The sequence below is a fragment of the Carex rostrata genome, chromosome 12 (genome assembly GCF_964058835.1).
Source record: "Carex rostrata chromosome 12, lpCarRost1.2, whole genome shotgun sequence".
Classification (NCBI taxonomy): Eukaryota; Viridiplantae; Streptophyta; class Magnoliopsida; order Poales; family Cyperaceae; genus Carex; species Carex rostrata.
The window spans coordinates 2,370,827-2,383,869 of record NC_135929.1 but is presented as its reverse complement, the minus strand read 5'-3'; the positions used below and the strand labels follow the sequence as shown (position 1 = coordinate 2,383,869).

The following is a 13,043-nucleotide window of genomic DNA, read 5'->3' as shown; positions in this document are numbered from 1 at the left end:
ATTGTTTCCTCTGTGCGTATATTTGTCTTGTTTCTTCTAGCTGACTACGTCGTATCACAAAACTTAATCAAATCTAACTGGGAACTGAATCAATCGAACTAGTTAGTCATCGCTCAGAGGAATGAGCAGTCGAGAAGGCACTGAATCAAATTGGATCGGAAACTAAATCAACCAGATTAGTTCTCAGAGAGAGAGCCGTCAGTGTGGAAGCCAAAAAAGAAGCTTGGAAGCAAGAGAAGAAGGAGATAGGAAGGAGACAACATCTTAGTATCATTGTCATCGGCAACAACTATAAAAACACATACCTTATTCGTGTATAGCTATAGTAGATACTACATGAGTTGAACGAATTCATAGCACCCTCAGTCGAACCCGCAGTCAAGACAAATCGAAGATTAGTTGCCAGATCTACTAGACGGAAACACTGAAGCAGTAGTTAGATCCATGAGTAAAAACATTGCTCAAATGGTTCAGCAACACCTCTTAATTCACACTAGGATTAAGTCTTAAGGTGGTTTAAGAAACCGATGTCTGGTTGTCTTAATCCTAATCCGTTGAGTGATAGCTAAGGAAGCTAAAGGAAGGGATTGAGGTTATAGACTCAGGCAGAGAATTAAGATATGAGCAAAAAAAAAAGTTAAAGGAGGTGATCTTAATATTAGTAAGATTAGTAATTTAGTATCAAATTATGTTCCGTCAACAACAGTAAGATTAGTAATTTAGTATGTTAATTACTTGTCAGGGAGAGGCAATAACTAGTAAGAACGTGAAGCAAATCCATCTTGTTTTCATACTAAAACTAAATGACTAGATGTGCTAAGTGCTACAGATAGGGCGGAAAAAGTTGGAGGCGGCCGAGATGAAAATGAGGATATTATTTGACAATAATAGATTTAAGGATCCTGATAACAATCCCCGCAGTTCCAATTCCGTAAAAAACCCTGTACAAACTGTTAATAAAGTCATGGGGGAACCGCTCAAATCATTAATACTCCGCAGAAACTGTTAGTATTTAACTTGAAGCATCAAAGTATTTATCGTGGATTTGCAAAGTATTAATCTCTATGCAATGATCTCTATTTATGACTGAATAAATCAATCCATTAATTGTCCCCGCACAGAATTTCTTTTTTTTTGAATTGTCCCCGCACAACTGGGGACCATTAAATAAACAATCCCCTCATAAATATTTGTCAGTTATCCCCGCACAAAATTTCCTTTTTTTTGGATTGTCCCCGCATAACTGGGGACCATTAAATAAACAATCCCCTCACCCAATGATAAATACTTCTCACACATAATGATAAATACTTTATGTTACATGGATAAATATTTTATGTTACATAGATAAATACTTCTCAGACATAATTGCAATTTTCAGTAAAACATCAATGATAAATACTCTAAGACATAATGATAAATACTCTATATTATATGGATAAATACTCTATGTTACAAGGATAAATATTTTATGTTACATAGATAAATAATTCTCAAACATAATTGCACTTACAGTAAAACATCAATGATAAATATTCTTAGACATAATGATAAATACTCTCATGCATAATGACAAATACTTTATGTTACATGGATAAATACTTTATGTTACATAGATAAATATTTCTCAAACATAATTGCAACTTACAGTAAACATCAATGATAAATACTCTCAGACATAATGATAAATACTTTATGTTACATGGATAAATATTTCTCAGAAATAACAAATAAACATTTATTAACGGGGATTGTTATTAGATAATAGTATAATTAATGCGGGAATTATTTTTAAATGAATAATTAATGCGAAAATTGTTATTAGAGGAAAGCATAATTAATGCAGGGATTGGTATTAAATGACAGTCTAATTTAATGCGGGGATAAATGGAAATTTTTAGCGAAATAAGTGAGGGGATATATGGCAGTTAAGGAAGAGAGAGAGTGCGGAGATAAATGGGGGGACAGGGGTGGGGGGATTAGTATAATTATTCTAGATTTAAATGACTTATTAACTATGAATAATTCATTTTGTAGGCAAATAAGGAAAAAAGAAAAGAAAAGGTTAACGGGTATATTGAATATAATAAAGGATAAAAAGATAAATGATAAATTGAAGAACAAATTACATGAAAAATTAACTCTTTTTAATAGGATGCTAATAATTGTTCATGTACTTTAGTTTCCGCACTGTCTCCACGCATAATTTTCTCTTTTGAGAACCTTCGCAGAAGTTGCGGAGTCGTGAGGGGAATCAAACTCTCGACCTTTGAGTACAACAATTCTATGATTTTTTCCTAACCAATTGTGTTACCTCCCCTTTCTCCCACACACATAATTTTCATAACTAACCTGGGGGACCGTTTTCACACAATTTCCTTATATGATATGTATTGTCTCCGCACAATTTCTAAAATATTAATACCTATGAACGAAAGTATTTATACCTATGCACGAAAGTATTTTAACGTAAATAATTATTTTCTCAATCAAATCTCTCAAACTGTTCCTGCACCATAAATGCCTATTGGGGATCACTCAAACTAAATGGGGGGGGGGGGGGGGGGGGGACCAGGGGGTAGATTTAGGATTTATGTCAGGGTAGGATACTAATCGGATTCAAATAAGTAATTTGGTTCAAACCCATTAATTTGTCGAGTACATAATTACAACTCAATCCCTATAACTATGTTTATTATAAAATTTGTTATAATCATAAAATCGATTAACACAACATTGAAATATTTTTAGTATGCAATTAAAAATTCATTTGGCACAATTCAAAATGGAACTGTTCTTAGGCAATTGGAAAATTGAAGTTAAAATTTAAATAAAAATTTAATAGAAATATAAGCATTGAATAATAAAATGTACAAAAAGTTCGGCCAGTCCATTTCCTTAGAATTGTAATAATAGGTCCCACTATCAGATCTTTCTTGTTCTCTTATTCTTTTTTATTCTATTTACGAATAGAGTGTCATATATCTAAAAAAATAAAATACACATAATCGACCAAAACTCACAAGGAATTGGTTCAAGAACCGGATTAACTCCAACCAGGATTAGGCACATTGAACAATTGGTATTGAATCGAAATAAAAAATTCAAATCCAGGGATCCGCCAGTGGGTGTGTGTGTGTGGGGGGGGGGCATACACGTTTCTAAAAATATAAATATTGCCATAACTATTTGGGGAGCTGCAATACTTAATATTTTTTTACATATGACGTTGGATGACGTCTGAAAATATTAATATCAAGCATTAAAAGTATTTACATCTATGCACTGAAGTATTTATATGTATATATATTGTACAAAGTTTAATCTTCAAGCGTTTGATCTATCAAGTTACACATTCAAAGGTCAACTATTTTTGTTATAAGAATGTTGATGCAGAAATGCAAGGTCCCCACTACTTCATTAGAGGAAGAGTGACGCGGAGACCATTGGAGGACTAGAAAAGGGAGATCATCATATCAAGTTGCGCATGCAAGTATTGCAAATATTAATTTCTTATTTCTCAAGTATTTAAACCTATTAAGGTTGACATGAGGACAAGTACGGCGGAACTAGAAAAGGGAAGACCATAGTACAACCTTCCTCTATTGTAGTTACGGAGATAGAGAGAAGACTAGAGTGTGGAGATGAATATATTATTCTTTTTAATATGTGATTTGACAACCATACTCTAGCTTAAACTATACTTTTGTTAAAGAAAGCTTTCCAAATATAGCGGCCATTTTTATTAATATCCCTAAAAAAAAATCAAAATTTTAAAAATGCCCCTGTCTCCCATTTTTTTTTAAACATGCCCTGACCGCCAGAATTACGGGCGGCCCATTCCTCTAGTGAGGCTCCCCACTAGGCCTGTGAGGCGCCACCCCCCCAGGCGCCCCATGGTTCTTTTATTTTTTTTATTTTTTGAGATCTTAGTATTTTGATTTGAATAATTTTGTGAAAAAAAAGTTTTATTATTTATAGTGTATGCCAAAAAATAAAATATTTAATATATTTACAAAGTGATGTCGTAAATTTTTATAACTTTAATTTTTTAATTTTTATTTTTTTAGTGAACTTTGATTTTATTTGTCATTTGGATATCACAAGTCTAAATATAACACTAATTAAGGACTTGGGCTTTATTATGGTTTTTATAATATATGTATAATATATACATATACATATACATACACATACACACACACACACACACACACACACATATACACATACACATATACATATACATATACTAGTATTTTGATTTAAATAATTTTGATCTAAACAAGATTAGAGTGTATGCCAAAAAATAAAACATTTGGATATATTTATGAAGTGATGTCGTAAATTCATATAATATGCAATAATTTTTTTTTACGAAATTGATTTTCAGTGGTTCGTATAAAAGTTATACAGATTCAATTAATTTTATGTATAAATATTTTCTTATAATTTTGAACGAAAATTTTAACTGAGAATTTTTATTTTTTATTATGTATGCATGTATATGTTGATGAATGTCATTTGGAGATGCAATATGTTGGAGATCTTTAACCAAGAGACATCATGTCATGGATCACATGCATACTCTTTTTTTGATATGTTGGATCTAATACGCCTTAGTTTGTATGAAATTTCGGTCCAAACTAGATCATAACCAAGCATTTTGGCAATTTGAGCTCAACCTTGATCGCATGGTTACTAAGTGGTAAGGACATAACTTTTATACAAACATTGTATTGGATCCAGAGGAGTATATGTTATGTTTTATCACATGAGATTGCATGTGTACAAAAGACAATATGTATATATGTTGCATGAATTGTAATCTTCTACCTTTTTTTGTTACTAACTAATATTAAATTATAATTGTATTATGGACCAAAGCAAAAGTGTATGTGTATGTGTATACTAATATTATTTGTTAGTTGGATATCACAAGTCTAAATATAACACTAATTAAGGCCTTGGTCTTTATTCAAAATAGTAGTTTAGAGCTACTAAAATAGTATGTGTATATATGTAGCTTTGTATATGTATATGTATATATGTATATGTATGTGTGTATGTGTGTGTATGTGTGTGTGTGTTTGTGTGTGTGTGTGTGTGTATGTATATGTGTATATGTGTATATTATACATATATTATAAAAATCTTAATTAGTGTTATATTTAGACTTGTGATATCCAACTATCAAATAAAATCAAAGTTCACTGAAAAAATAAAAAATAAAAAATCATAGTTATAAAGAGTTACGACATCACTTCATAAATATATCAAATGCTTTATTTTTTGGCATACACTCTAAACAAGAAAACTTTTTCTTCACAAAATTATTTAAATCAAAATACTAGTATATGTATATGTGTATATTATACATATATTATAAAAACCATAATAAAGGCCAAGTCCTTATTAGTGTTATATTTAGACTTGTGATATCCAACTGACAAATAAAATCAAAGTTCACAAAAAAAAAAAAAAATTAAAGTTATAAAAATTTACGACATCACTTCGTAAATATATCAAATATTTTATTTTTTGTCCTACACTCTAAATAAGAAAACTTTTTTTTTCACAAAATTATTCAAATCAAAATACTAAGATCTCTATAAAAAATAAAAAAATAAAAAAAAAATACCATGGAGCGCCTGGGGGGTGGCGCCTCACAGGCCTAGTGGGGCGCCCCAGGGGCTGGCGCCTCACTAGAGGAATGGGCCGCCCGTAATTCTGGCGGTCAGGGCATGTTTAAAAAAAAATGGGAGACAGGGGCATTTTTAAAATTTTGATTTTTTTTTTAGGGATATTAATAAAAATGGCCGCAAATATAGTATACATATGGATAGCTTCAAAGTTCAGAAGTCTTCAACTCATGGATCGATCAAAGATAATCGTAAATTTCGGGCAAAGATATTGACAACACAGTTTTGATTTTGATTTCATGCAATACGCAGTGTTGTTTTGACTCTATTAATTGTATGTGCGTTACATTAAGCCAAAACAATGTCAATATCTTTCTCCATAGATTTCTCTATCTCGTATTAAGGATAATGGTTCCGCAAGCTACTATCACTATAAAAATACGTGCACCCTGCAAAAACAAGAATAAAAGATAATATTAAAAGAAAATAAGAGAGAATCATTATATATTGAAAAATTGATGATGAAACTTTTTCCAGTCACCAATACAATTAAAAAAAAAAATCAAAATTCACAGATTGCTACGCACTTTAAATAATTCAGCTCCAAAAAGTTATGCATTTCAATTAGTACGTAGCAAGTTTGGCACAGAATGATGAATCAACACCTGCAATACCAAAAACTGGTATATACATGTTATCATGAGTCTGTATCCCCTCAGGTACTGGACTAAGTACAATACTCCCAGCCAACCGAAAAGTAAATATGGTGCCTATTTTAATAAGGATCGAGGTCCGTTTTGAGGTTCGTGCCAGATTAAAACTGACGACTCATATCTCATTCTGTTTAGTGATTAGTCAGGTATTGTGCTGGATATATATGAATTATGTCATCAAGACCTCATTCTCTGAACTATATATAGTTTGCATATAGAAAGATTGTGCACCAAATACCAATAGTGTCACCTATCAGAATCATCACCAATATGAACTCTTTGTACTGTACAAGTCATCTGATACGATAATCCTATAAATAACAATATATCAACAATAATAAAATAAAAGAAACCTGTTCAATTAACCACCCATTCAGAATTGAACTTCCAACTTTCTGACGATGCAGATCCTCAGTCTGACTTCTACTTCCAATTTCTTCTTGTACCTCATCAAATGCAACACCATGCAATTTTATCTGCTTGAAAAATAGTCATGTGAGATACTTGAATTTGTTCATACAAATTATTTACGTTCCTTAGTTGTGATGAAACTTAATTATACACAAGATACCTTTTCATTGTGCGGTGATCTTATAATAAAATTCTCAAGGAAGTTCCATACTCTCTTTGGTGAAGAAGTAAGGCACAGACGGTGTGGCATCAAAGTATCAGAAATTTCAAAAAAGTAACTTGCTCTATCTATACATGACAACTCATTTATGCATCTTGAAACTTCATAGTCTCGATAATGACTTGTCGCACGAAAAATATATCCATCAAAGACTTCATTTGACAAACTGTCTTTGCGTTGATGCCTGGTTACAGATTTTTGCAAAAAAATTGTTTCCATTCTTTTTATGTTTACTCCGACTCTCTCATGGGATGCAGATATAAGAGTACCATCGAACACTTCATTTGACAAACCACCTTCTTTGTGTTGATTCCTAATTAAAGATCTTTGCAACAAATTGGTTTCCCTATTTTCCGTGTTCTCTCCAACACCCACATCGGATGCAGATGTAAGAGTTTCATTAAAGCGAGGTTTTTGTGCAAAATTGGGGTCATTTTGCAAAATAACCTCTGTTAAGTCTCCAGCTGAAAATGATCTCCTAATAAGAGTTTGAGAAATCCTTCTCTGTTTGATATCTTCGTTCTCATATGACATGCTTTCTATTGAAGTATGAGAGTCAATTTTATTTACTCGGGTCCTTATTCTTGGGCTGATTTGTGATCCCGAATTCTGCACTCAGATTGGCTCACAATTATAATAAAAAGAATCAAGAACTATAAGAAATAATCATGCATTTAACAAAATTTAATGAACTGAAAGAAAACTCAGACCTGCTTGGCATTGCTCTCAAAGGCACTAATCATTTTTTTTATGTTATCACTTCGGGTTCTATTTGGTACGCTTCTATTATTGTCAGCCCCAGTTAGATCATCCACCGGCTGAGATACTATTAAAAAGGAAATTTCTTTTTTTGCTTTAGTAATACTCGAGGGTCTATATTTTTCGATTTTATTTGGATTTGACTCACTTGAAATTTTTGGCATCTTTTGGTTACTGAGATTGGGATAATCTTTGCTTGCAAGTTGTAATGAAGTCCCTGAGAAATTTCAGATTCAATAGAAACAAAGTAAAATTAGTAAAGTGAGTTAACCTGAATTTTTTGAACATATGTCATTGGTGCCTTTAAAATGAGTTAACCTCAATATAAATAAATTAGTATCTGTGATAACGACAAGCAAAAATTATGATACCATGAGAACATATGTCATTAGTGCCTTTAATTAACTCTCCATGCTTCCTTTTCAATACAGAGCTCCTCTGAAATGGAAACTTTTATCAAATTACAAATCATCCTTTGAAAAATGTGGGGAAAAAAAAAACATGGATGGAAAACAATTAAAAATTACTGACCAATTCACGAATTTTCTCCTTCTCTTTTTCATTGAGTACGAAAGTCAATCTCAACTTGATATTCCCTCGAAATTCAAGAGAGAAATCAACCTCTGCATCTCCTTTTTCAGCAACTGATATAGTCTTTACTTCTGTCAGTAAAAAATATATTGAGAATGTTTCCATCAGTTAACAAAGTTCGAATCACATTTCTTTTTGTAAACCATAACTTACATAACTTACCTTGCTTTGTCACCAAATTCCCTTCAGAATCGCAAATCATAATCACAAGATTTTCACGAATTGATGTTACTGGGCTGCAAATTATAAATCACAATTAATCTATTATCTTGTTTACATGTTGCTTCTCACATATTAGCAAAATTTAAGGAGAGTCACAAAACTCACAAAGAAAAGTCTTCTCTTCCTACACTTTGATACTCAGTTTTCCCCACAGAAACTGCACAGAACATTTATGATTTAACCCTTCAAATCATAATTAAATGCAAAACTCAAAAAGTATGAAAACGAATTAGTGATAAACTGATGATTTTCACACCTTTTATGGAATGGGGAGTGCTGACTGGTCCTCGGGGTATGGTCTCCATCCACTCCGTTACTGTAAATTTGACATGGGGAGGTTAATTAATTTTTATCTAAATCGATTCAGCTGGGCTCAGTGCATAAGGGTACAATTAAGAAAGAGAGAAGTACCTGATAAATGGATGCTTCCTGGCATTTGAGCTTCTGAACAAGAAAGATTATGAGATAGTCGAGTCAGAGAGCGAGCAAGCGAGAGAGAGGGTATTGGCTCCTGACAGCCAATGCCAAGATTTTCGCAAATCTAGAGAGAGAGAGAGAGGTGGGTATTGAGTTATGGATTTGTGGCTGTGTGCCATGTGCGAGGAGACTAGAGACTATAGCGCCAAACGACAAAACAGGTCTGACTGCGTCCCTTTTGGTAAATGAATTTTCAGGTGAAATACCGCCTCGTCACATGAAGTGGAGTGCGTATCCTCTGAGATATCTCAACTTTTGCGTGACCGACGTGTCCGGTGTCTATTCGGGGGTGATGCAGGGGTCAATATTATGTGTGCTTTGAGATTCGTGCAGAACGTATTTAAACGGTTGTGATTTTCCATAAAGTCACGCAAAGTTTAAGATATCTCAGAGGATACGAATTCCATAAAGTGTCACTGGAGTTCGGATCCAGTAAAATAACTCAAAAGTTGGATTTTAGATTTGCACCGTCCGATTCGAATCCGTATAATCTATCTGAAGTGGAGTGCACGCATCTCGAGCCAAAAATCCGAATTCCGATGTGATCTCGAGCGACGGATTCAAATCGAACGGTTTCGATTCAAAACCCAAAAGTTGAGTTACTTTAGGGGATCCGGACCCATACCACTGGGTGAAAGGTAAAATCATATCTATATCTATTACATATGGATACAGATTCGAATCATATTACATATTTATTAAAATAATATAAAATAATATAAAAAAATATTACAAAACATTGAAGTTCATAATATTTATTTAATTATAATAGTAAATAATATATTTTTTTATAATATATATTAAAATATATAGTATATATTTACTATTCAGATAAAGATTATTAAAATGTAAAACCATACAATATTTTTATCCACAAAATATTTAGATATTGAATATTCAAAGTGCCATTTAAGTATGTTTCTCTTAAATTCAACTTATTCACAGGATTGGTTACATAGCCCATTAATTATAGAAAATGAAATTTTAGTTGAAATTGGGCCATATATTAGCAATTATTAACATGACCCATTAATTGTAAAACACACAAATTTGCCCCACTCGGTATAGAATTAAATATGGTCAATCCCAGAAAATCCAAACTAAAGTTAAAAAACAAGAATTCCTTTTTTTATCACGTCCATCCAAATTCAACCAATCTCTTCATTAAATTCAGTTTGTTCTCTAGGCATGAATCCATTTTCTTATATTATTATATAACAGTGCACCACATGTCTCATACAGAGAAAACAAGAAAAGGACATCTCAAAGAAAAATAGCCCTAAATTTCCGATAGGGGAAATCCTTCTCTCTTTGTCAAGCTGTGATATACAGATCTCATCTATATATTTCTAGATTAATGGAAATGTTATCTTCAACTCCAGCCACACAATAGGATTACGGCTAAGGAATTGGTGCAAGCTTGCTTATTTGCGAACAAGTGGATAATGACTTCAGTTCTCTCATTAATGCATCTCAACTATGCTCATATATTGTTTCAAAATTTTCTTTAATTTATATATGTGTGCGTTAATTTTTTAGGAACACTTATTATTTACTTCTGTTTATATTCTTAATTTGTTCTGATTTTGAAGCAGATATCTCAATTCTTGCATGCACAACTACGTTCAGTTATAACCAGGCTTCTAAATAGCTAGCTATAGCGGCGCTATAGCTTTTCCGGACCATAAACGCTAAGCTATGAGATAAAATTGCGCTAACTCAGCTACGACCGCTATAGCTATAATAGCTGACCGCTATTACCGCTATATGAGACCCGCTATAGCTACCGCTATGCTACATGGTTTTTTTTTTTGCAATTTATATGGACTTCTGTACTTCTATTCTTATTTCTAATGCTACATGGTCTTCTACGATAAGTATACTAAACCAAACTATATGCTTCTATTTTTATTTGTGATTTATTCTATCATTCTATATCGAAAAATATTCAAATACTAATTATTCATTTTGATTACTCTTTTTATAGTATTCGTTTGTAAAATTATTATCGTTCGTTTTAATTAAAAGCTGATTTTGATTATTATTATAATTATAAAATGTTTAAATATGTATATTGACTTCATTTACCTTATAAAATTAATTGCTCTTTGTCTATTATAATATGTAATACCATGAAGTATAAACTATTAAATAATGTTATTTTTTAGATTTTTTTCATTCTTATTTGCGTAATTGATAAAAAGTATAGACTTAGATTAGTTGTCATTTAGTTGTTACATCAATTCTCTAATATTGATTATGTTGATAATTAGTAGAAATATAGAATATAAAGTTTGAAAAGGGAAAATCGCTATGTGTGATAGCTTCCGCTATAGCTACGCCATTCGCAATAGCTTTTTTTTTTGGTCTCCCAGCTATGCCGCTATAATCGCTATTTAGAACCTTGGTTATAACAGTTTATACTTTCCATTTATTTGACAACTATCACTGTTAAAAAGAATAGTCGAAACGCACATCCTGATATTAGACACTCAAATTCTAAAAAAATGATTATAACAAGTTTAACATTTAAATGACCTGAAGAAACTCACTATGGTAATAAGTAATTAATTAAGTACAGATACGGGTCAAAGATATATAGCTCATTTTTATTCAAAAATTAGCAATGACTAATGATAGAAACATTATCTATTTTCCTTCCTCTCTTTCAGAAAAAGGCACTCATGCAAACTCGGCACTAGCCAGTATCGCGGCGTAGTTTTATTCAAGTGCCGTGACCGCATAAAAAAAAAAGGGAAGGAAAAGGTAACACGGAAAGCTAAAACAAGGATAATGTAGCTAGGTTCTCAACCACGAAGAACACCGCAAGATAAACCCATGAGCAGTGTCGCAGCATCTGTCTCTTCCTTTGGAAATTCTTGACAAAGGATCAAACTCTTAGCTGTAGATTTCCTCTGAGCTACAACAGGCGAAAGAAATTTGTAGCGTTTCTTGTATGGGAGTGTATGATCCTTGTTTTTTCTCTCTTTCTTCACTTGAATTTTGGGTTTAATTGGTAGAATTGTGCCACCTTTCACAGCCTCCATTGCCATTAGTGCAGCTCGCCTTGCCTTCCTCTGCCTTATACCACATGCATTGCACAATGACTGCACAGAAATTCAAAGTATGTTTTAAAAAAGAATTCTCTTTGCTCTAATGTTGAGGTTTTGGTTTCAAAAGACCACCAAAGTGCCTTTGATATATCTTCTAGCGTTCCTTTGCATCTAGTATCTACCTTTCGGATCTGAAATATGTGCTGGCTTATTGTCCCTTTAAACCCCCAATGTAGGAATTACAGGAAATTAACAAGAATTACTTCAACTAAAATATATAAGATAATTAAATCAATAAAAGCAATAAACAACTTGTAATAATGAATGATACCTTCGGGCCGCAAGGTCCGCTTCGCCACAAGGGAGTTGTAGTTGTATTACAATTTGAACACACTCTTATGACATTGCTAGTAGATCTTGAACTAACTGCCTTGTTTGGTTTTTGTTGGACAGATGTGCTCTGATCAGAAACTGTTGTATTCTCCATGCAATATTGCATCATATCATGCTATCAGAATAAAAGAACAGTTAAATCGAAGGAAACAGATACATCAATAAGTTCTTTCAAATTGATTCAAGTAGAGCTCTGCGTGGTGCTACCTTTTGATCTTTAAGTGAATTAAGCAGGTAAGGAGGCATGGGGTATGGCCGGTATTGGTCATCGTCAAGTGGAGGAACTGGTACATGCCGGTCTTGCAAAGCTTGATTCATAGAGAGATGGAGAGAGAGAGGGGCATACAAAAAAACATAGAGAGAGAGAGAGTGCAAGGAAAAACAAAGTAATGGATATAGACACTAGAGGATAGAATAGCAAGTCGTACAACGAATTCAACTGATGGGTCTCCACAAAAGGTAGAAGGTAGCTCAACTGGCTTATTTATAGGCCAAATTACAGAGAAAATGACCAATTTTGTTTTCTTTCCACTTTGCCCTTAATTTTTAAAATTAAGTACCT

General features: G+C 32.7%; 2 protein-coding genes across 3 annotated transcripts; both read right to left on the bottom strand.

Moving 5' to 3' along the window:
* Positions 1-5,879: 5,879 nt before the first annotated feature.
* On the bottom strand, positions 5,880-9,134 carry LOC144562602 (uncharacterized). Of its 2 annotated transcripts, XM_078311802.1 has the most exons (11): positions 8,970-9,134; positions 8,815-8,874; positions 8,664-8,715; positions 8,499-8,572; positions 8,277-8,407; positions 8,117-8,183; positions 7,894-7,962; positions 7,697-7,812; positions 6,927-7,595; positions 6,709-6,831; positions 5,880-6,091 (listed from the first exon to the last, which is right to left on the bottom strand). In XM_078311802.1, exons 1-11 carry the CDS (start codon positions 8,992-8,994, stop codon positions 6,032-6,034), a joined length of 1,446 nt encoding a protein of 481 aa, XP_078167928.1. In that variant the 5' UTR covers positions 8,995-9,134; the 3' UTR covers positions 5,880-6,031. The 2 variants fall into 2 exon arrangements, with proteins under 2 accessions (XP_078167928.1, XP_078167927.1); XM_078311801.1 differs by having other exon boundaries at positions 7,697-7,962; positions 8,970-9,133.
* A 2,483-nt stretch (positions 9,135-11,617) lies between these two features.
* LOC144563722 (GATA transcription factor 15-like) lies at positions 11,618-12,936 on the bottom strand. Its single transcript, XM_078313214.1, has 3 exons — positions 12,689-12,936; positions 12,420-12,596; positions 11,618-12,142 (listed from the first exon to the last, which is right to left on the bottom strand). The coding sequence occupies exons 1-3, from the start codon at positions 12,797-12,799 to the stop codon at positions 11,843-11,845; spliced, it is 588 nt and encodes a 195-aa protein (XP_078169340.1). The 5' UTR covers positions 12,800-12,936; the 3' UTR covers positions 11,618-11,842.
* Positions 12,937-13,043: the final 107 nt, after the last annotated feature.

Bases quoted from the DNA above. Each gene is read 5' to 3' on its own strand.
- LOC144562602 (XM_078311801.1), bottom strand. From the start codon at position 8,994: ATGCCAGGAAGCATCCATTTATCAG. The intron at 8,875-8,969 runs GTACTTCTCTCT...TCAAATTTACAG, and splicing joins AGGAAGCATCCATTTATCAG to TAACGGAGTGGATGGAGACC. The intron at 7,963-8,116 runs GTATCATAATTT...GAAATTTCTCAG, and splicing joins TAATGACATATGTTCTCATG to GGACTTCATTACAACTTGCA.
- LOC144563722 (XM_078313214.1), bottom strand. From the start codon at position 12,799: ATGAATCAAGCTTTGCAAGACCGGCATGTACCAGTTCCTCCACTTGAC. The intron at 12,597-12,688 runs GTAGCACCACGC...TTATTCTGATAG, and splicing joins ATTCACTTAAAGATCAAAAG to CATGATATGATGCAATATTG. The intron at 12,143-12,419 runs GTATCATTCATT...ATTTCTGTGCAG, and splicing joins GCGGACCTTGCGGCCCGAAG to TCATTGTGCAATGCATGTGG.